This window comes from Telmatherina bonti (assembly GCF_933228915.1).
Source record: "Telmatherina bonti genome assembly, chromosome: 8".
NCBI classification, from domain to species: Eukaryota; Metazoa; Chordata; class Actinopteri; order Atheriniformes; family Telmatherinidae; genus Telmatherina; species Telmatherina bonti.
This window is the reverse complement of record NC_136626.1, coordinates 3897395-3921359: the sequence shown is the minus strand read 5'-3', so window position 1 is coordinate 3921359 and position 23965 is coordinate 3897395. Positions and strand designations below refer to the sequence as shown.

Below are 23965 nucleotides of genomic sequence, written 5' to 3'. Positions count from 1 at the left end.
AGTAGACCATCACACTCAGTAAAACACTCAGATGCTCGTTTTTATTCAACTGTGTTAAAACATCCTCACAGCTCCATGTGGTGCAATGCTCACGCTCACTCACACACACACACACGGAACTGGAGGACAGTTCCACGCCGCTGCTCCCCGATCCGTGTTCCTCCTCTGAAAACCACACAGAGCTGCAGGAAGTGGGACTTTCTGGTGATGTCGCTCCTGAATGAGGTGGGAGGCCCCACCCTGTCACACAGGCCCCGCCCCTGCCACGCAGGCCCCGCCTCTACCATGCAGGCCTTATTCAATGACGGAAAAAAAAACAAAACAAAAAAAAAAACAAACGAAAACTGATCTTCCTTTCAGTCCTTCGAGTCAGACATCCAGATCGGAAAAGGAAGGTCATGTGACATCGTCCTCCTCCAAGCATGTCCCACCTGGAAGAGACGGGAACCGAAGATCAGACAAGATTTTAAAAAATGAATAAATTATTTCTGGTAAAGAAAACAACAATGAAGCAAAAAACAGCTACGCCTACAGGCGACCCTACTCGAGTAAAGTCGTCCACTAGCGCAGAATTTTATTCCCTAAACTCTCAGAAGTCGTGTTGAGGTAAGACGGCTCGGTGTCGCATGTGGTTACACGCCTGGACCGATGTGAGTAAACAACACGGAACTGCAAACTATCCGGGGTGAAGTATGGACGTCTTAGTCTTTGTCCAGGATCTGCAGGACGGACGCCGCGGGACAAGCTACGGTGATGCTGTCAACACGCCCTCTCCGATTGGTCCATTCTGTATCCGTCGGATCAGAAAAATCCGCCTCAGTTGGAGGAAATGAAAGCAGAAAATGGCCGAAGCCTCGTTTCTACGTTTTTCAGTTTAATGTCAGGCTGACGATTCGTCCTGCACGCCGTCCGTCCTGCGTTACGTAACACGTTTACGTTCAGGCGCATCGTGGATTTAAACCAGCGGACGTTCGCTTCTCTCCTTGGTCACATGCTGCCGGTGTCACTCTGAGGGTCCCGTCCGGGTTCTCGCCATCTTCGTACCGTATGTCAACGTCACGGCTGCTCCTCGTTTCCGGCACTGGGCGTCCGGTTGCGGATCTGACTCCTCAGCTGCTCGATGAGTTCAGGGTTCTGCTGCTGCATCTGCTGAGCGAACTGCTGCCCTCTGCAACACAAACACACGTCAACGCCAGCGCCATCCGCAGCTTTAACTGTGAACCGTCGCTCTGTACGCACGCCTGGATCAGTCCCGACAGGTCTCCGGGTGCTGGGGCTGCGGGGGCGGCGCCGCCTCCTGCTCCTGCTCCAGCTCCTGCTCCAGCTCCTGCTCCTCCTCCTGCTCCTGCTCCTCCCATCCCTCCCATTCCTCCCACCCCACCGTACGCTCCAGACATCATCCCGGACATCCTGGGAAGCACAGAGGAGACAGGAAGTTAGGTCGGAAAGCTGTGAGGAAGAAACGGCGACTGATGGACGGAGACGGACTCACAGCTGCTGAACCTGAGGGTTGTTCATCAGAGTGGACGCCTGCAGGGAGACGGAGACACGGTGTCAGTCGCTCCACCATTGTTGACATACGGTCCTGGGGCCAAAACCGATCCGGCCCGACCCGGCCCGCAGGACCAAGTCAGACCAGATGAAAAAAGCTGAGAAGATATTAACTGTAACAGTTTCATATTATTCTGTCGTTTGTCCACATTTTTATATCAAACTCAGCGGACGGATTCGATTGTAACATTTATTTAATTACAAGCTTCTTATTATTTCATCTTTATTATTTACTTTTTAACAACATTTGGCCCCAAAAAGCCACAATTTCATTCTAAATGGATTTTAGTGGACAGATCGTAAACTGAGAACTACTAACGTCTGGAAAAATACATTTTCATTTGCTTTCTATTCAAAACCGCAAAATGGAGAAAATATCCCAAACTGAACAGACCTGAAGTTAAAATATGACGTTCAGGACTTTAACCAGCGGCTCCAGACGGTAAAGCAGCTTCTAACCGTCTGGAAACGATTTCATCTTCAATCCTGCATCAGGGGCGTGTCATTGTGACTGACAGCTGGCAGTGTAGCACAACCTTAGCTTTAGCGCGCTAACCTCCGTTAGCTGGTTAGCTCCTGTTATCTCCAGGTTAGCTCGGTTAGCTCTTAGCTACAGAAAGCTCGGAGTTCGCTCGATGTCAATCATCCACCATGACGCTCACAGCCCCCCTCTCAGCTCCACCTCTTTGCCCATATTTGTATTTTCCAGGAGAGACGACACGCATGACGCTTCCAAGATAGCGATGGTAGGAACCGCCCACCCAGCTTCAATTCAGCTCTTCAGAAACCTACGGGTGACGTCACGGAGACTCCGCCCATCTTTTATATACAGTCTGTGGTTTTCAAGTTTCTTACCAAAGTCTCCTTTAACACCAGAAAAGTCCGCTACAGTCGCTGGTCTCCGAGTCGTTAGTCTGAAAACCGTGAAATAAAGTTTTTAGCTACGTTGGTCCGTGTAATCTGCGTACCAGGAGCCTGAAAACTGACGAATGTTACTGAAGCGCTTAATTTCCTCTAATTAAAACTGGGCTAACTGGGCCAACTGGTGAAACTGGGTTAACTGGGCTAACTGGTCCAACTGGTCAAATTGGGAGGGAAAGGTCCGGAGCTCACCATGTTCATGAAGCCGGGGTTACTCAGCAGACCGGCCAGGTCCACGCCACCCATCCCTGCAGTCTGGAAGAAAACAAACACGTTCATTCACGCACACACAACCATCAACCAATCACGCCCCAGAACCCGGCGGCGCTCGGGTCATACTGGACTGGAGGTCTCCATCTTCTCCTCGGCGATCTTCAGGTTGGTCTTGTAGGTGTCGTTGTCGGGGTCGAGCTCCAGAGCTTTCTGGTAGTAGCTGACCGCTTCCGCATGTTTGTTGAGGCTGGCCAGAGCCAGGCTGGAACACGATACACACACACACAGTCAATACGACACACACACACACACACAGTCAATACGACACACACACACACACAGTCAATACGACACACACACACAGTCAATACGACACACACACACAGTCAATACGACACACACACACACACAGTCAATACGACACACACACACAGTCAATACGACACACACACACAGTCAATACGACACACACACACAGTCAATACGACACACACACACACAGTCAATACGACACACACACACACACAGTCAATACGACACACACACACACAGTCAATACGACACACACACACACACACAGTCAATACGACACACACACACACAGTCAATACGACACACACACACACACACAGTCAATACGACACACACACACACACAGTCAATACGACACACACACACACACACAGTCAATACGACACACACACACACACACACAGTCAATACGACACACACACACACACACAGTCAATACGACACACACACACACACACTCAATACGACACACACACACACACAGTCAATACGACACACACACACACACAGTCAATACGACACACACACACACAGTCAATACGACACACACACACACAGTCAATACGACACACACACACAGTCAATACGACACACACACACAGTCAATACGACACACACACACACACACACAGTCAATACGACACACACACACACAGTCAATACGACACACACACACACAGTCAATACGACACACACACACACAGTCAATACGACACACACACACACAGTCAATACGACACACACACACACAGTCAATACGACACACACACACAGTCAATACGACACACACACACACACACAGTCAATACGACACACACACACAGTCAATACGACACACACACACACAGTCAATACGACACACACACACAGTCAATACGACACACACACACACAGTCAATACGACACACACACACACAGTCAATACGACACACACACACACAGTCAATACGACACACACACACACACACAGTCAATACGACACACACACACACACACAGTCAATACGACACACACACACACACACAGTCAATACGACACACACACACACACACACAGTCAATACGACACACACACACACACACAGTCAATACGACACACACACACACAGTCAATACGACACACACACACACACACAGTCAATACGACACACACACACACACACAGTCAATACGACACACACACACACACACAGTCAATACGACACACACACACACACACACAGTCAATACGACACACACACACACACACAGTCAATACGACACACACACAGTCAATACGACACACACACACACACACAGTCAATACGACACACACACACACAGTCAATACGACACACACACACAGTCAATACGACACACACACACAGTCAATACGACACACACACACACACACACAGTCAATACGACACACACACACACAGTCAATACGACACGCACACACACACACACAGTCAATACGACACACACACACACAGTCAATACGACACACACACACACAGTCAATACGACACACACACACACACACAGTCAATACGACACACACACACACAGTCAATACGACACACACACACACACACAGTCAATACGACACACACACACACACACAGTCAATACGACACACACACACACACACAGTCAATACGACACACACACACACACACAGTCAATACGACACACACACACACACACAGTCAATACGACACACACACACAGTCAATACGACACACACACACACAGTCAATACGACACACACACACACAGTCAATACGACACACACACACACAGTCAATACGACACACACACACACAGTCAATACGACACACACACACACACACAGTCAATACGACACACACACACAGTCAATACGACACACACACACACACACAGTCAATACGACACACACACACACACACACACACAGTCAATACGACACACACACACACACACACACACACAGTCAATACGACACACACACAGTCAATACGACACACACACACACACACACACAGTCAATACCACACACACACAGTCAATACGACACACACACAGTCAATACGACACACACACACACACACACACACAGTCAATACCACACACACACACACACACACACACACACAGTCAATACGACACACACACACACACACACACACACAGTCAATACGACACACACACACACACACACACACACAGTCAATACGACACACACACACACACACACACACACACACAGTCAATACGACACACACACACACACACACACACACAGTCAATACGACACACACACACACACACACAGTCAATACGACACACACACACACACACACAGTCAATACGACACACACACACACACACACACAGTCAATACGACACACACACAGTCAATACGACACACACACACACAGTCAATACGACACGCACACACACACACACAGTCAATACGACACACACACACACACACACAGTCAATACGACACACACACACACACACACACACAGTCAATACGACACACACACACAGTCAATACGACACACACACACACACACACAGTCAATACGACACACACACACACACAGTCAATACGACACACACACACACACAGTCAATACGACACACACACAGTCAATACGACACACACACACACACAGTCAATACGACACACACACACACACACACACACAGTCAATACGACACACACACAGTCAATACGACACACACACACACACACACACAGTCAATACGACACACACACACACACAGTCAATACGACACACACACACACACACAGTCAATACGACACACACACACAGTCAATACGACACACACACACACACACACACACACAGTCAATACGACACACACACACAGTCAATACGACACACACACAGTCAATACGACACACACACACACACACACAGTCAATACGACACACACACACACAGTCAATACGACACACACACACAGTCAATACGACACACACACACAGTCAATACCACACACACACAGTCAATACCACACACACACACACACACACACACACAGTCAATACGACACACACACACACACACAGTCAATACGACACACACACACACACACACACACAGTCAATACGACACACACACACACACACACACACACAGTCAATACGACACACACACACACACACACACACACACAGTCAATACGACACACACACACACACACAGTCAATACGACACACACACACACACACACACACAGTCAATACGACACACACACACACACACACACAGTCAATACGACACACACACACACACACAGTCAATACGACACACACACACACACACAGTCAATACGACACACACACACAGTCAATACGACACACACACACAGTCAATACGACACACACACACACACACACACACAGTCAATACGACACACACACACAGTCAATACGACACACACACACACACACACACACAGTCAATACGACACACACACACAGTCAATACGACACACACACACAGTCAATACGACACACACACACACACACACACAGTCAATACGACACACACACACACACACAGTCAATACGACACACACACACAGTCAATACGACACACACACACACACACAGTCAATACGACACACACACACAGTCAATACGACACACACACACACACAGTCAATACAACACACACACACACACACAGTCAATACGACACACACACACACACACACAGTCAATACGACACACACACACACACAGTCAATACGACACACACACACACACACACAGTCAATACGACACACACACACACACACAGTCAATACGACACACACACACACACACAGTCAATACGACACACACACACACACACACACAGTCAATACCACACACACACACACACACACACAGTCAATACCACACACACACACACACACACACAGTCAATACCACACACACACACACACACACACACAGTCAATACGACACACACACACACACACACAGTCAATACCACACACACACACACACACACACACACAGTCAATACGACACACACACACACACACACACAGTCAATACGACACACACACACACACACACACACACAGTCAATACGACACACACACACACACACACACAGTCAATACGACACACACACACACACACACACAGTCAATACGACACACACACACACACACACACAGTCAATACGACACACACACACACACACACACACAGTCAATACGACACACACACACACACACACAGTCAATACGACACACACACACACACACACACACAGTCAATACGACACACACACAGTCAATACGACACACACACACACACACACACACACACAGTCAATACGACACACACACACACACACACACACAGTCAATACGACACACACACACACACAGTCAATACGACACACACACACACACACACAGTCAATACGACACACACACACACACACAGTCAATACGACACACACACACACACACAGTCAATACGACACACACACACACACACAGTCAATACGACACACACACACACACAGTCAATACGACACACACACAGTCAATACGACACACACACAGTCAATACGACACACACACACACACACACACACAGTCAATACGACACACACACACACACACACACAGTCAATACGACACACACACACACACACAGTCAATACGACACACACACAGTCAATACGACACACACACAGTCAATACGACACACACACACACACACACACACACACACACAGTCAATACGACACACACACACACACACAGTCAATACGACACACACACACACACAGTCAATACGACACACACACACACACACAGTCAATACGACACACACACACACACACAGTCAATACGACACACACACACACACAGTCAATACGACACACACACAGTCAATACGACACACACACACACACACAGTCAATACGACACACACACACACACACACACAGTCAATACGACACACACACAGTCAATACGACACACACACACACACACACACACAGTCAATACGACACACACACACACACACACACACAGTCAATACGACACACACACACACACAGTCAATACGACACACACACAGTCAATACGACACACACACACACACACACAGTCAATACGACACACACACACACACACACACAGTCAATACGACACACACACACACACACACACAGTCAATACGACACACACACACACACACAGTCAATACGACACACACACACACACACACACAGTCAATACGACACACACACACACAGTCAATACGACACACACACACACACACACACACACACACACAGTCAATACGACACACACACACACACACACACAGTCAATACGACACACACACACACAGTCAATACGACACACACACACACACAGTCAATACGACACACACACACACACACAGTCAATACGACACACACACACACAGTCAATACGACACACACACACACACACACACACACACACACAGTCAATACGACACACACACACACACACACAGTCAATACGACACACACACAGTCAATACGACACACACACACACACACACACACACAGTCAATACGACACACACACACAGTCAATACGACACACACACACACACACAGTCAATACGACACACACACAGTCAATACGACACACACACAGTCAATACGACACACACACACACACACACACACACACACAGTCAATACGACACACACACACACACACACACACACACACACACACACACAGTCAATACGACACACACACACAGTCAATACGACACACACACACACACACAGTCAATACGACACACACACAGTCAATACGACACACACACAGTCAATACGACACACACACAGTCAATACGACACACACACAGTCAATACGACACACACACACACACACACACACACACACACAGTCAATACGACACACACACACACACAGTCAATACGACACACACACACACACACACACAGTCAATACGACACACACACAGTCAATACGACACACACACACACACACACAGTCAATACGACACACACACACAGTCAATACGACACACACACACACACACAGTCAATACGACACACACACACACACACACACACACAGTCAATACGACACACACACACACACACACACAGTCAATACGACACACACACAGTCAATACGACACACACACACACACACACACAGTCAATACCACACACACACACACACACACACACACACAGTCAATACGACACACACACACACACACACACACAGTCAATACGACACACACACACACACACACAGTCAATACGACACACACACACACACACACACACACACAGTCAATACGACACACACACACACACACACACACACAGTCAATACGACACACACACACACACAGTCAATACGACACACACACACACACACACACACACACAGTCAATACGACACACACACAGTCAATACGACACACACACACACAGTCAATACGACACGCACACACACACACACAGTCAATACGACACACACACACACACACACACACAGTCAATACGACACACACACACACACACACACAGTCAATACGACACACACACACAGTCAATACGACACACACACACACACACACAGTCAATACGACACACACACACACACACAGTCAATACGACACACACACACACAGTCAATACGACACACACACACAGTCAATACGACACACACACACACACACACAGTCAATACGACACACACACACACACAGTCAATACGACACACACACACAGTCAATACGACACACACACACACACACACAGTCAATACGACACACACACACACACAGTCAATACGACACACACACACACAGTCAATACGACACACACACAGTCAATACGACACACACACACACAGTCAATACGACACGCACACACACACACACAGTCAATACGACACACACACACACACACACAGTCAATACGACACACACACACACACACACACACACAGTCAATACGACACACACACACAGTCAATACGACACACACACACACACACACAGTCAATACGACACACACACACACACAGTCAATACGACACACACACAGTCAATACGACACACACACACACACAGTCAATACGACACACACACACACACACACACACAGTCAATACGACACACACACAGTCAATACGACACACACACACACACACACACAGTCAATACGACACACACACACACACACAGTCAATACGACACACACACACACACACAGTCAATACGACACACACACACAGTCAATACGACACACACACACAGTCAATACGACACACACACACACACACACACACAGTCAATACGACACACACACACAGTCAATACGACACACACACAGTCAATACGACACACACACACACACACACAGTCAATACGACACACACACACACAGTCAATACGACACACACACACAGTCAATACGACACACACACACAGTCAATACCACACACACACACACACACACACACAGTCAATACGACACACACACACACACACACACACACAGTCAATACGACACACACACACACACACACACACACAGTCAATACGACACACACACACACACACAGTCAATACGACACACACACACACACACAGTCAATACGACACACACACACAGTCAATACGACACACACACACAGTCAATACGACACACACACACACACACACACACAGTCAATACGACACACACACACAGTCAATACGACACACACACACACACACACACACAGTCAATACGACACACACACACAGTCAATACGACACACACACACAGTCAATACGACACACACACACACACACACACAGTCAATACGACACACACACACACAGTCAATACGACACACACACACAGTCAATACGACACACACACACAGTCAATACGACACACACACACACACACACAGTCAATACGACACACACACACAGTCAATACGACACACACACACACACAGTCAATACAACACACACACACACACACAGTCAATACGACACACACACACACACACACAGTCAATACGACACACACACACACACAGTCAATACGACACACACACACAGTCAATACGACACACACACACACACACAGTCAATACGACACACACACACACACACAGTCAATACGACACACACACACACACACACAGTCAATACGACACACACACACACACACACAGTCAATACCACACACACACACACACACACAGTCAATACCACACACACACACACACACACACACACAGTCAATACGACACACACACACACACACACAGTCAATACCACACACACACACACACACACACACACAGTCAATACGACACACACACACACACACACACACACAGTCAATACGACACACACACACACACACACACACACAGTCAATACGACACACACACACACACACACACAGTCAATACGACACACACACACACACACACACAGTCAATACGACACACACACACACACACACACAGTCAATACGACACACACACACACACACAGTCAATACGACACACACACACACACACAGTCAATACGACACACACACACACACACACAGTCAATACGACACACACACACACACACACACACAGTCAATACGACACACACACAGTCAATACGACACACACACACACACACACACACACACACACAGTCAATACGACACACACACACACACACAGTCAATACGACACACACACACACACAGTCAATACGACACACACACACACACACAGTCAATACGACACACACACACACACACACAGTCAATACGACACACACACACACACACAGTCAATACGACACACACACACACACAGTCAATACGACACACACACAGTCAATACGACACACACACAGTCAATACGACACACACACAGTCAATACGACACACACACACACACACACACAGTCAATACGACACACACACACACACACACACAGTCAATACGACACACACACACACACACAGTCAATACGACACACACACAGTCAATACGACACACACACAGTCAATACGACACACACACACACACACACACACAGTCAATACGACACACACACACACACACAGTCAATACGACACACACACACACACAGTCAATACGACACACACACACACACAGTCAATACGACACACACACACACACACAGTCAATACGACACACACACACACACACACAGTCAATACGACACACACACACACACACAGTCAATACGACACACACACACACAGTCAATACGACACACACACAGTCAATACGACACACACACACACACACACACACAGTCAATACGACACACACACACACACACACACAGTCAATACGACACACACACACACACACAGTCAATACGACACACACACACACACACACACACAGTCAATACGACACACACACAGTCAATACGACACACACACACACACACACACACACAGTCAATACGACACACACACACACACACACACACACAGTCAATACGACACACACACACACACAGTCAATACGACACACACACAGTCAATACGACACACACACACACACACACAGTCAATACGACACACACACACACACACACACAGTCAATACGACACACACACACACACACAGTCAATACGACACACACACACACACACACAGTCAATACGACACACACACACACAGTCAATACGACACACACACACACACACACACACACACACAGTCAATACGACACACACACACACACACACACAGTCAATACGACACACACACACACAGTCAATACGACACACACACACAGTCAATACGACACACACACACACAGTCAATACGACACACACACACACACACACACACACACACACACAGTCAATACGACACACACACACACACACACAGTCAATACGACACACACACAGTCAATACGACACACACACACACACACACACACACACAGTCAATACGACACACACACACAGTCAATACGACACACACACACACACACAGTCAATACGACACACACACAGTCAATACGACACACACACAGTCAATACGACACACACACACACACACACACACACAGTCAATACGACACACACACAGTCAATACGACACACACACAGTCAATACGACACACACACACACACACACACACACACACAGTCAATACGACACACACACACACAGTCAATGTGAAGTGATGGCGCCGCCGTAAGACGACGTTGCCACGGTTACGGTTCATCATGGAGTCTGAAAAGCTGCTCTCCAAAACCAACGAGGATCTCAGCAGCTTTCCTGCTGCAGGATTCTGTCGCTTCAGACCAGAACCTCCAGACCGGGTCCGCAGACCCAGAACCTCCAGACCGGGTCCGCAGACCCAGAACCTCCAGACCGGGTCCGCAGACCCAGAACCTCCAGACCGGGTCTTACCCCATCCGTCCGTAGGCCTTGCTGTAGTTGGGGTCGATCCTGATGGCGCGCTCGCAGTCCTGCACGGCTCCGGCATAGTTCCCCAGTTTGCTGTAGGCTGCGGCCCTGCAACCACAGCAGACATCAGCTCCCCGTCGGATCATGTGACTCCCTGGTCACAACAGCGGCCGCCTCTGATTGGCCAGCAGACCCACCTGTTGCAGTAGTACACGGCGTTCTGAGGGTTCAGGGCGACGGCCTTGGAGTAAAACTCCACGGCGGCTGCGAAGTTCTCCACCTTCATCTGGTCGTTTCCTGCAGCGGAACGCAGACCGCAGGTCACATGACCCGCCGTCCCAGCGCACCATGTGACTACCCGGTCACATGACCCGCCGTCCCAGCGCACCATGTGACTACCTGGTCACATGACCCGCCGTCCCAGCGCACCATGTGACTACCCGGTCACATGACCCGCCGTCCCAGCGCACCATGTGACTACCTGGTCACATGACCCGCCGTCCCAGCGCACCATGTGACTACCTGGTCACATGACCCACCGTCCCAGCGCACCATGTGACTCCCCGGTCACAGCAAGTCGTCTGCTCCACCTCACACCGATGGGATGGGTCTGCAGACCCAGCTGGTTCCAGCTGGGTCTGCAGACCTGGGGATGTTGGGAGGGTCCCGATGCGGCGCAGCTTCGCCACCAGACTCACCGTCACTCTTCATCCTCTCCGCCTCGGCTCGCTGCTCCTCCGTCAGCGACTTCTGGCTGGCGTTGTTGTTGACCTGCGACTGGGCTGGAAACTGTCACATAAACAGAGTCAGACCTGCAGGAAATGGACCGGACCACAGAAAGGATGCACGCTGCTCCAGTTGTCATGGAAACTAGTCCGATTCCCTCCCCATTACTCCTGTTCGCCGCCGTTCACACTGGGATTACAGACCGAGACGAGTGAGGACGTTTCCTGCAGACAGATGGAACGTCGTCTATCCGTCCTAAAACATTCTGTTCATCCCTGCAGGACATCTCTTTGTTTCCGCCGCGGCAAAACGTAAACGTCACCTCAGGCGGATCGGTTCATAGTCCATCGCTGCACCTGCAGGCAGCAGCGTCCATTCCAGATAGATTACTTCTCCTAATTATCAGACGGCAGAAACGCAGCTGGGAGGAGAGACAGGAAGCTAAAGGACGCGCTGGACACGGACCCGTCCGTCCCCCTAAAGCACAGCTGTAAAACTCCAGTCCTCGAGGGCCGGTATACTGCAGGTATTAGTTGTTTCCATGCTCCAACACACCTGACCGAAATGCAAAAATATGTTGACAAGAAGCTGTTGGATCTATTTGATTTGAATCAGCTGCGTTGGTGGAGGGAAACAACAAAAACCTGCCGGATACCGGCCCTCCAAGACTGGAGTTTAACACCCCTGCCCTAAAGCGTCAGTAAACACAATTAGCAGGATGCTAGTGGCTAGCCTGGAAGCTAGATAGCCCGGCAGCTAGCAAGCAGCTATCCCGAAAGCTAGCAGCTAGCCTGGCTAGCCTGGAGGAGCTGCTTGTGCTAACCGATGCTAACAGATGTTTCCTGCAGAAAAAGGAAAAACACATTTGATACGTGTTGGATTTGTTCCTGGTTCCACATGAACCAGAGGAGATAACGGACACGGGACGGAGAACATCGTCGTATGGAGGGAGAAACATCCTGATGATGGAAGCGAACGGTGAGGGACGTCTGCCTGCATGCGCTTCCTGCGGGAAGAGTTAGCTCTGACCGCAAACGGTGTGTTCAGACCAAACGCGTTTTGAGCGTCGAAAACCCGTGTCTGGGTTCACCACAGGAATCCTCCAGGAGCTGCGAGCTGATCGCTCTGATTGGCTGACGCCCCGCGTCAAGCGGCCAAAGTTCAGCTTTGTCCATCTCTGGCTTTTGACAAGCTTAAAAAACTTCTTAAATTTTCCACGCGGAACGCCGACACCCAAAACGCTCAAATCGCGACGCGAGAAAGCTTGACGCCCCCTTGCCGCGCGTCAACATAGACTTTACATGGAAACCTGCTGCTCGACGCTCAAAACGCGTTTGGTCTGAACACACCGTAACGCTCCTGTCAGGTTGTCGTACGATTGGCTGACACTCCGATATCATCCTGTGACGTTTCATTTCAAAGTCTGCATCCGCCACAATGTGGAACATTCCAGCAGAATCACACAAAGCTGGCTTCCTGGGTCTACCTTCGCCGTGGCCGAGCTGAAGATCTCCGGTAACGTCATGGGGACGGCCAGACTCTGGTCGTCAGTGGAAACTTCGAACGCCGTCTCCAGACACTGGACAGCAACTGCAGAGCAACGAGACAAGGTTAACCTCAGACGGGAACTTTCACCTTCATCAGATGAAATCAGCGCGCCGTCAGGTGGATGGTTCGCCATCTGACCACGTCACATGATTCGTGTCTGGAGAACACGGTTTGTATGCAACCATCAGGCTCTGTCGATGAATCTCTTCTTCTTCTGTCATCAAAACCAGCAGAAACATTCTGGAAGCGGTGTGGCAGGAAACCAGCCGAAGGACCCACCTTCCAGACTCTCCTGGGCGTCTGAGGACAGACTCCCCGACCGGAGCTGATCGTGGAGGAACTGGATGATGGAGAAGGCGAGACGCTTTTTGTCTGTCATGGCGACGGAGGCTCAGACCTCGCTCTGCTCAGAGATGGAGACAAACCTGACGCACACAGAACACACGTTTCAAATGCAAGCAGACGTTAACCTCTAATAAGAATAATAAATAATAATAAATCTGGACAAAACAAGGCTTCTAAAAAACATATTTTTGTTTTTTCTTCTATGTATACTGTTTTATGATGTATTTTTCATTTAGCTTGTGTTTTTTACTGCACTAACACCTTGAAAAGCCTCAACAAGGACGGGCTGTAAAGTAGCCTCCGGCTATAAGCCTCATGTACACCTGGGTGGCAATGCGTTCTTCTACTGTCCTGCCAAATAAACAAATAAATAAATAAAACAAGGCTTCTAAAAACCAAACACACAACCCAAAGACTTGGATGTCTAGAAATGTTCTCCTCTTAAACTCAGATAAGACTGAAGTAATTCTCGTTGGATCTGAAAAACTCAGAGCTAAATTTTCCGGTTTTGTAATGAACCTGGATGGCATTACTTTAGCTTCCAGTGCTACAGTGAGAAACCTTGGAGTAATATTTGACCCTGACCTGTCCTTTGGTCCACATATTAAGCAGGTTACTAAAACAGCCTTCTTTCATTTACGTAATATAGCCAAAATTAGGGACATTCTGTCTCAGAGTGATGCAGTAAAACTGGTTCACGCTTTTGTTACTTCGAGACTAGATTACTGTAACTCTCTATTACTGGGCTGTCCTAAATATGCCCTGAAAAGCCTTCAGCTGATCCAGAATTCTGCAGCCAGAGTCCTGACCAGAACCAGCAGGAGAGATCATATTTCTCCAGTTTTAGCCTCTCTTCATTGGCTGCCTGTTGAATCTAGAATAGAATTTAAAATCCTTCTCCTTACATATAAAGCCCTCCACAACCAGGCACCACTATATATCAAAGACCTCATAGTTCCTTATATACCAAGCAGAGTACTTCGTTCCCAGACTGCAGGCTTACTTGTGGTTCCTAGAGTCTCAAAGAGCCGAGCAGGAGGCAGAGCCTTTGGTTATCAGGCCCCTCTCTTATGGAATAAGCTCCCAGTTAGTGTTAGGGAAGCAGACACCCTCCCCACCTTTAAGACTAGGCTGAAGACTTATCTTTTTGATAAGTCCTATAGCTAGGGATGGTTAGCATCCCTTAGTTGCTATGGCTGCCTGTTAAAAGGGAGTTTTTTCCTTCCCACTGTCGCCAGTGTGCTTGCTCAGGATGGGAGATTGAGTTGGACTCAACTCAATCTGTTGGTTTCCTTATATAGGCTGTTATGAATTGGCCTTCATTATGTTTTCCCCTCTGTCTGTAAAGCGTCTTGAGATGGCATTGCCGTGATTTGACGCTATATAAATAAAGTCACATTACTGGAAACATGTTTTATTGCATCAAAATGATTAATGATGTAGAATCTGTGAGTTATATGTTGTGACATAAGACGAATGAAATGTATTTAACTTGTTGAATCATGGTTGCTAAGCTTTCCTCCAGCAGGTTGAGGATTAACTCCAGTTTATTTAAACATGTTTGTCCCACATGAAGCTAGCGCCCCGAAGCTAAGTAGCCGCTAATATTATACCCAGAAACTGTTACCGAGGAAATAAACCCGCGGTGGTTCCGTGTCCGAGCTGATGTCAGAGCCACGCATTGCTCCTACCTGCTGTCCCGGGCTCCAGGCCTGGATTAGTCCGGTAAGAACGGAGAATTCCTGTTAGCTCCGCTGACTAGCACCGAGCTAACCGCTGGCTGGTCGCAGGATTATGACGTCACGCAGACCTTCGCGTCACTTCCTGAATTTTAATCGATTTCTCCAATCAGGTTTATCGATCTCACACTGGATTTACTTACAGAGGGTTGTTTAGATGTGATTGTTCATCTTATTCTCATAAAATCCACAAAATAAAACAAAATTCTTTCACAAATTAGAAACTTCTCTACATGGAAACAGTAATAAAGTTAAATATGGAATTATGTCGATTTAAAAGGTGTTGACCTCAATATTCCCCCAGATATTATCCCTGATTTAACAATACTGCTGGCTCAGGTAATAATAATAATAACAACAATAATAATAATAATAATAATAATAATAATAATAATAATAACAACAGTAATAATATTAATGATAACAATAACAATAATAACAATAATGCTATGATGGACTGGCGAGCTGTCCAGGGTGTACACTGCTTTTCGCCCAAAGACTGTTGGGATAGGCTCCAGCTTCACAGCGACACTTCATCAGACTGAGCGTTTCGAATAATGAATGAATGAACAATAACAACAATAAAAAAATTCATGTTAGTAATGATCAGACCTCCATAAACAAATCTTATTCAACTGGAAAAAGGTTTTATGTGCATGTCTCACAACAAATCTTTATTTTAATAAACATTCTTCATACTTATGCCTGTGTTTCCAACCAGGACCATCCTGGCAGAACCAAACTGGACCTGTCATCAGTATTTCCTTTCATTCTCATGTTTGCTGAAAAGCCATTTCCTGGAGAAATCCATGCAAATAATATCTAACATTTTACAAACAAACACAGTAAAGAACCACAACACTGAATTCCTGCTGCAACACACCTCACATCAGACTTTCTTTTCACATCAAATCATTTCCAGAAGCAACACGATGGAGACTCAGCTGATGAAATGAAAATACTTTATTCATCCCCCAAAGGGAAATTCAAGCATGTTTAACAGAATCGGACATAGTTGTTCTGAGCAGGTCTTGAGAACTCTGGGACTGACACCATCTGGACCTGCAGCCTTGTTCTGGTTCAGTTTCTCAAGTTGCTTCTTAACATGATTGCAGGAGACAAACAAGGTGGAGGTCTCAGGGTGTCCTGATGTGGAGGGAGATGAAGCTGTGTTCTGGTCCATGACTGAGCTGCAGGGTGACAGATTGGAGGCGTGACAGGAAAGCAGTGGGCTTATGGAGGGTGTGTGGTCTGTTGGGCTGGAGGTAGGGGGTGAACTGAACCTGTTGAAGAATATGTTCAGCTCATTAGCTCTGTCCAGACCTCCATCAGGCTGGTCCCCCTTTAACTTGAAGCCGGTGATCTTCTTCATTCCAGACCACACATCCCTCAGGTTATTCTGCTGGAGCTGACTTTCTAACTTCTTCCTGTAGTCCTCCTTGCACTTCTTAGTTTGTGTTTTAAGTTGTTTTTGTGTTGCCCTCAATAACTCCCTGTCTCCATCCCTGAAGGCTTTCTTTTTGATGTTCAGCAGCTTTTTCAGCTCACTGGTGATCCAGGGTTTGTTATTGGGGAAGCACCTCACTGCTCTTGTTGGGACGATGCTGTCCACACAGAAGTTTATGTAATCTGTCACACACTCAGTCATGGCGTTGATGTCGTCTCCATGAGGTTCACAGAGGACGTTCCAGTCTGTAGCCTCAAAGCCTCCTCTAAGAGCATCTTCAGCTTCAGCAGACCTCAAACTTCTTCCTTATTCAGACATTTTGACAAGACTTGACCCAGTTTCATTGATAAACTGTCACGTGCAGCAGCTGCTTTGCGGAACTAAAAGCACGGCGCGGTGTTTCTGCCGGAACGATCAGGACGCCTCGGTTCGGTGTTTCCAGCTGAATGTTTCCGAGTTTCAGCAACAATGTCTTCAGTTCAGCATCTGAGAGAGTTTATCAGCGCGCGACTAACTGCTGCTGCTGAAGAAATATTCACAGAGTTTGAAAAAACCATCGTTCAGTACGAAGAAGAGATCGATCGTCAGCGCAGACTGCTGGACGTCACCTGGAAACCTCACGCGCACCTCCACGCTGCAGGTACGCTGCTTTCAGCCTCTGGTCCCGTTTTTTCTGTTTACTGGAGATCAGATCGTTCTGAGATCCTCGTGACCTGTCAATCATCACAAGACCTGCAGGTGTGGATCCCAGGTTCCACCCAGCAACACTACCACACCTGTAGGTGTGGCGGGGTCAGAGGTCAGACTGTCTGCTGAAGGTGCGTTTAGGGTCCAACTCGTCTTTCAGAGAAATGTCCAGATTACTGAGGTTTCTCTTTGTTCCTCAACTAAACGGAGAAGAGTGACGCTGCAGAGTCGACTGCATGGCTGGAGAGTAGAGTACAGTAGAATATAGTACAAAATAGAGTTCAACCTAATAGAGTATAATAGAATATAGTACATCAGAAAGGAGTACAGTAGAAAATAGTAGAGTATAGTAGAATAGAATGCAATATAATACAACAGAATAGAACACAGTAGAATAGGGTACAGTCGGATAGAGTAGAGTACAGTTGCGTACAGTATAGTACAATAGAGTACAACAGAATAGAGTGTAATAGAATACAGCATAAGGGAGTACAGTAGAATAGAGTACTATCGAAAAGATTTCAATAGATTCAATTCAATTCAACTTTATTTATATCGCGTCAAATCACGGCAATGCCATCTCAAGACGCTTTACAGACAGAGGGGAAAACATAATGAAGGCCAATTCATAACAGCCTATATAAGGAAACCAACAGATTGAGTTGAGTCCAACTCAATCTCCCATCCTGAGCAAGCACACTGGCAACAGTGGGAAGGAAAAAACTCCCTTTTAACAGGAAGGAAACCTCCGGCAGAACCCGACTCAGGACAGGCAGCCATCTGCCTCTGCTGTGTGGGGGGAAGAGGACAGAAAGACAACAGACAACAGGAACTGCTACTCCCGGCCAGGGAGACCTGCTGAGACAGGAGACATACATGTTAATGATGCTACACTGTTATGGGGGGGGGGGGTGTAAAAGAAAGAGATAAAGAGAAAGAAGCTCAGTGTATCAGGAAATGTCCCTCAGCAGTCTAAACCTATAGCAGCATAACTAAATAGAGTACAGTAGAATAGAGCAAGGTAAAAATAGAAACTAGTAGAATAGAGTACAACAGACTACAGTAGGATATAGTACAGTAAAATAGAGTAAAGTAAAATCGTACAGTAGAATGAAAAAGGAAAAATCTTTTCATTTAGCATTTATGATTCTAATAGTTTCATCTCCTGTTTTCTGCCGTCGGTTCGACTGTTAGAAGAGACTCAGATGGTGTTCAACCACATTTTCCACCGAGTGAAGCTCAGAAAGTCATGTACATGTAAACATGAAACATGTAAACTTTTCAAGTTATTCATATTTTTGCCAAATGTTAAAATCCTCTCCAGTGATTGGACGAAACAGAATTCAGCTCAGCGATTGGTCCATTTTGTGCACCGGTACACAGGTACACATACAAGGCACGGGTTCAAATGCAGCATTTAACATGTAGCTCTGTTGTTGTTTGTGGGCTGTTGCTTGTGTGATGCCGTGCAGCTCTGCAGGCTGTTTGATGTGAACGATTGATCTCAGCTGCACACTTCCAGGAGAATTTATTTGCAAACGTCTCAGTTAAATATGAAGGTTTAGTTCCAACAATGGTCCCTGCAACATTTCAACACTTTGATAAATCTTAAACACATTAAAGAAAGTTTTTCACATTGAACAAAGTCTGTCACATCCTTACTGGAGTTTAGTTCAACCTCGCATGTTTTTGCGACCCTGCTGGAAGTGGAAAACAGACGTTCCCGTCCTGGTTGGAAAACATGACAAAACACGTTTTTTTAAGGTGCAACTCAGAGTAGCAGTGGTGTGGTGAGTAAGTCAGTGTGCTTCAATGCAGAAGTTCATGGTTCAGTCCTGATGTGGAGCCAATAGAACAAAAGTCAGTTGTGCTTTTTTTTCCCAGTTTCTTCTCCAGATGCAGTTTTATTTCATTCAGCATCGTTCAATAAACGGGAATTCACAGTTGTTATTATTTCACTGACAGCTGCTTCTACTGTCTTTTGTTTTTTTGTAATCAGGATGTCGGGAACCTTCCTGCTGACCTCCACGTTGCCATGGTAACGGGTTTTTTGTGTCCCCTCCAGACCCCCCTCAACATGCCGACTACAAAGTGGAGCAGGTTCTGGTGGAGCAGCAGCTGTTCAAACAGGAGAAGTCCAGTCTGGACCCGGAGGAAGCGGATCTTCCTCAGGTTAAAGAGGAGGACGCCTGCCAGAGCGAGGATGAGGAGCAGCTGGTGATGAAGCAGGAGACGGACACCTTCATCATAACCCCCGTTTACATACAAAGTGACAACAGCGAATCAGAACCGACCGGCGACCAGCTCGTCTCTCAGAACTCGTCTGAAGCCGAGAGCGGCGAGCCGGAAGGCAGCCGGCGTGGAGAGTCCGGATCCAGTGGAGACGTGGACCAGAGCGGCGGTGGAGACGGCGGAGACGGCGGTCCCATGTGGGACGCTCGTGGAAACTCTGCGACGGCGTCTTTCAGCTGCGACGTTTGCTCCAAAACCTTCAGGTTCCGCTCGCTGATGGAGAGACACCAGATCATCCACACCGGCGAGAAGCCGTTTTCCTGCAAGATCTGCGGCAAAAGTTTCACACAGCGCAGCTCGCTCAACGTGCACGTGAGGATCCACACGCACGAGAAGCCGTATTCCTGCAAGATGTGCGGGAAAGGCTTCACCCGGAAAAGCCACCTGAATTCCCACATCAGGACTCACCTGGGCCAGAAGTGGTACTGAAGCCGGCGGGACGCGTTTGTCTCGTGGCGTTCCCGTAAAACGCTTCTTTGTGCTGCGACTGAGAGACGCCGGAACCGCCGGAACCTGCCGGAACCGCCGGAACCTGCCGGAACCGCCGGAACCTGCCGGAACCCGCCGGAACCCGCCGGAACCCGCCGGAACCGCCGGAACCTGCCGGAACCGCCGGAACCCGCCGGAACCCGCCGGAACCGCCGGAAGCCGGTTTTCCTGCTTGTTCCGGGTCGTTGGATGCGGAATGTTGCGGCAGCTGAGCGAACCGCAGGACAAACCGGGTTCCGCTGCTTCAGAACCCGCCGTTCCCAGCGCTGCAGCTCCACGTTGGACTTCATCTGAACTGGAAACTTTATTTGTAGCATCTCTGTTGACGGTGAACGAAGCGAAGCGGCAGTTTGCATGACGCCGCGTCGTGTTGCTGGAACTTTCTCCGCTTAATAAAAGAAACTTGCAGCGTTGCTGGGAATGTTTCTGCTTCCGGACCACCGCCTGTCATACGGGTCCACACCGGGGGGTCCGGAAGTCTTCATCTGTCCCCTACAGGTCCAGGTCTTCGGAGTCCCGACCTCCGTGCTGCCGGACACGAGCTCAACAGTTCTGGACCGGTTCTTTGGTTGGCTGGACTTCCTGCCAGTCATGGCTGATTGTTGCCACGGTGACGTGCCCCCGCTGGCCTCTGGGCTCTGTCGGGTGCAGGACCAGCAGGTTCTGGTGACGCCACGGTCTGGACTCTCCGCCAGCTTTGTAGTTCTGGACCAACGTGACCCAGGAAAGCATCTGGACCGGATGCTTTAATAGGCAACAATGTCTTCAGTCCATAGAACAACTTTGTTCTACTTTTATCCTCTCGTTTATTTACTCGTCTTATTTTCATCTAGCCGACTCGTCTTCCGCCTCATCCAGACACTTTTCTCCACAACGACACGCCGATCGGAGGAATCTCAGTCTCCCTTCCCTGGTTGGATCTCCTGACTCGCCGCCGCGACCAGACGAAGCTCTGAGCAGGTAGGATGGAAGCACAGCGCAGAGACGATGGTAGAACTTCCTCTTCTCGTTGTCTGCACCGACAGACGGGAGACGAGGTGTTTGGACGGACGGCTCCGATAACGGATGGACGGCGTTTAGGATCCCAGTGTCCAACATCTAAATGCAAAAACATGAATGTAGACGGAATAACTGCAGAAAAACATCTCGGTGCGGAGCCTTCATGAGAAGCTCGGGAAGAAGGAAGGAAGCAGGAAGGAAG

At 48.0% G+C, this 23965-nt stretch overlaps 2 protein-coding genes across 2 annotated transcripts; one reads left to right on the top strand and one right to left on the bottom strand.

The window, feature by feature from the left end:
- Positions 1–25: 25 nt before the first annotated feature.
- On the bottom strand, positions 26–17908 carry sgta (small glutamine rich tetratricopeptide repeat co-chaperone alpha). The gene is made up of 12 exons (XM_079244856.1): positions 17802–17908; positions 16045–16190; positions 15704–15807; positions 14190–14280; positions 13689–13788; positions 13495–13599; positions 2812–2947; positions 2665–2727; positions 1493–1530; positions 1240–1410; positions 1045–1168; positions 26–431 (listed from the first exon to the last, which is right to left on the bottom strand). Exons 2-11 carry the CDS (start codon positions 16142–16144, stop codon positions 1057–1059), a joined length of 1020 nt encoding a protein of 339 aa, XP_079100982.1. The 5' UTR covers positions 16145–16190; positions 17802–17908; the 3' UTR covers positions 26–431; positions 1045–1056.
- A 1851-nt stretch (positions 17909–19759) lies between these two features.
- Positions 19760–23142, top strand: LOC306759127 (uncharacterized protein). The gene is made up of 2 exons (XM_079244646.1): positions 19760–19936; positions 22049–23142. Exons 1-2 carry the CDS (start codon positions 19765–19767, stop codon positions 22702–22704), a joined length of 828 nt encoding a protein of 275 aa, XP_079100772.1. The 5' UTR covers positions 19760–19764; the 3' UTR covers positions 22705–23142.
- Positions 23143–23965: the final 823 nt, after the last annotated feature.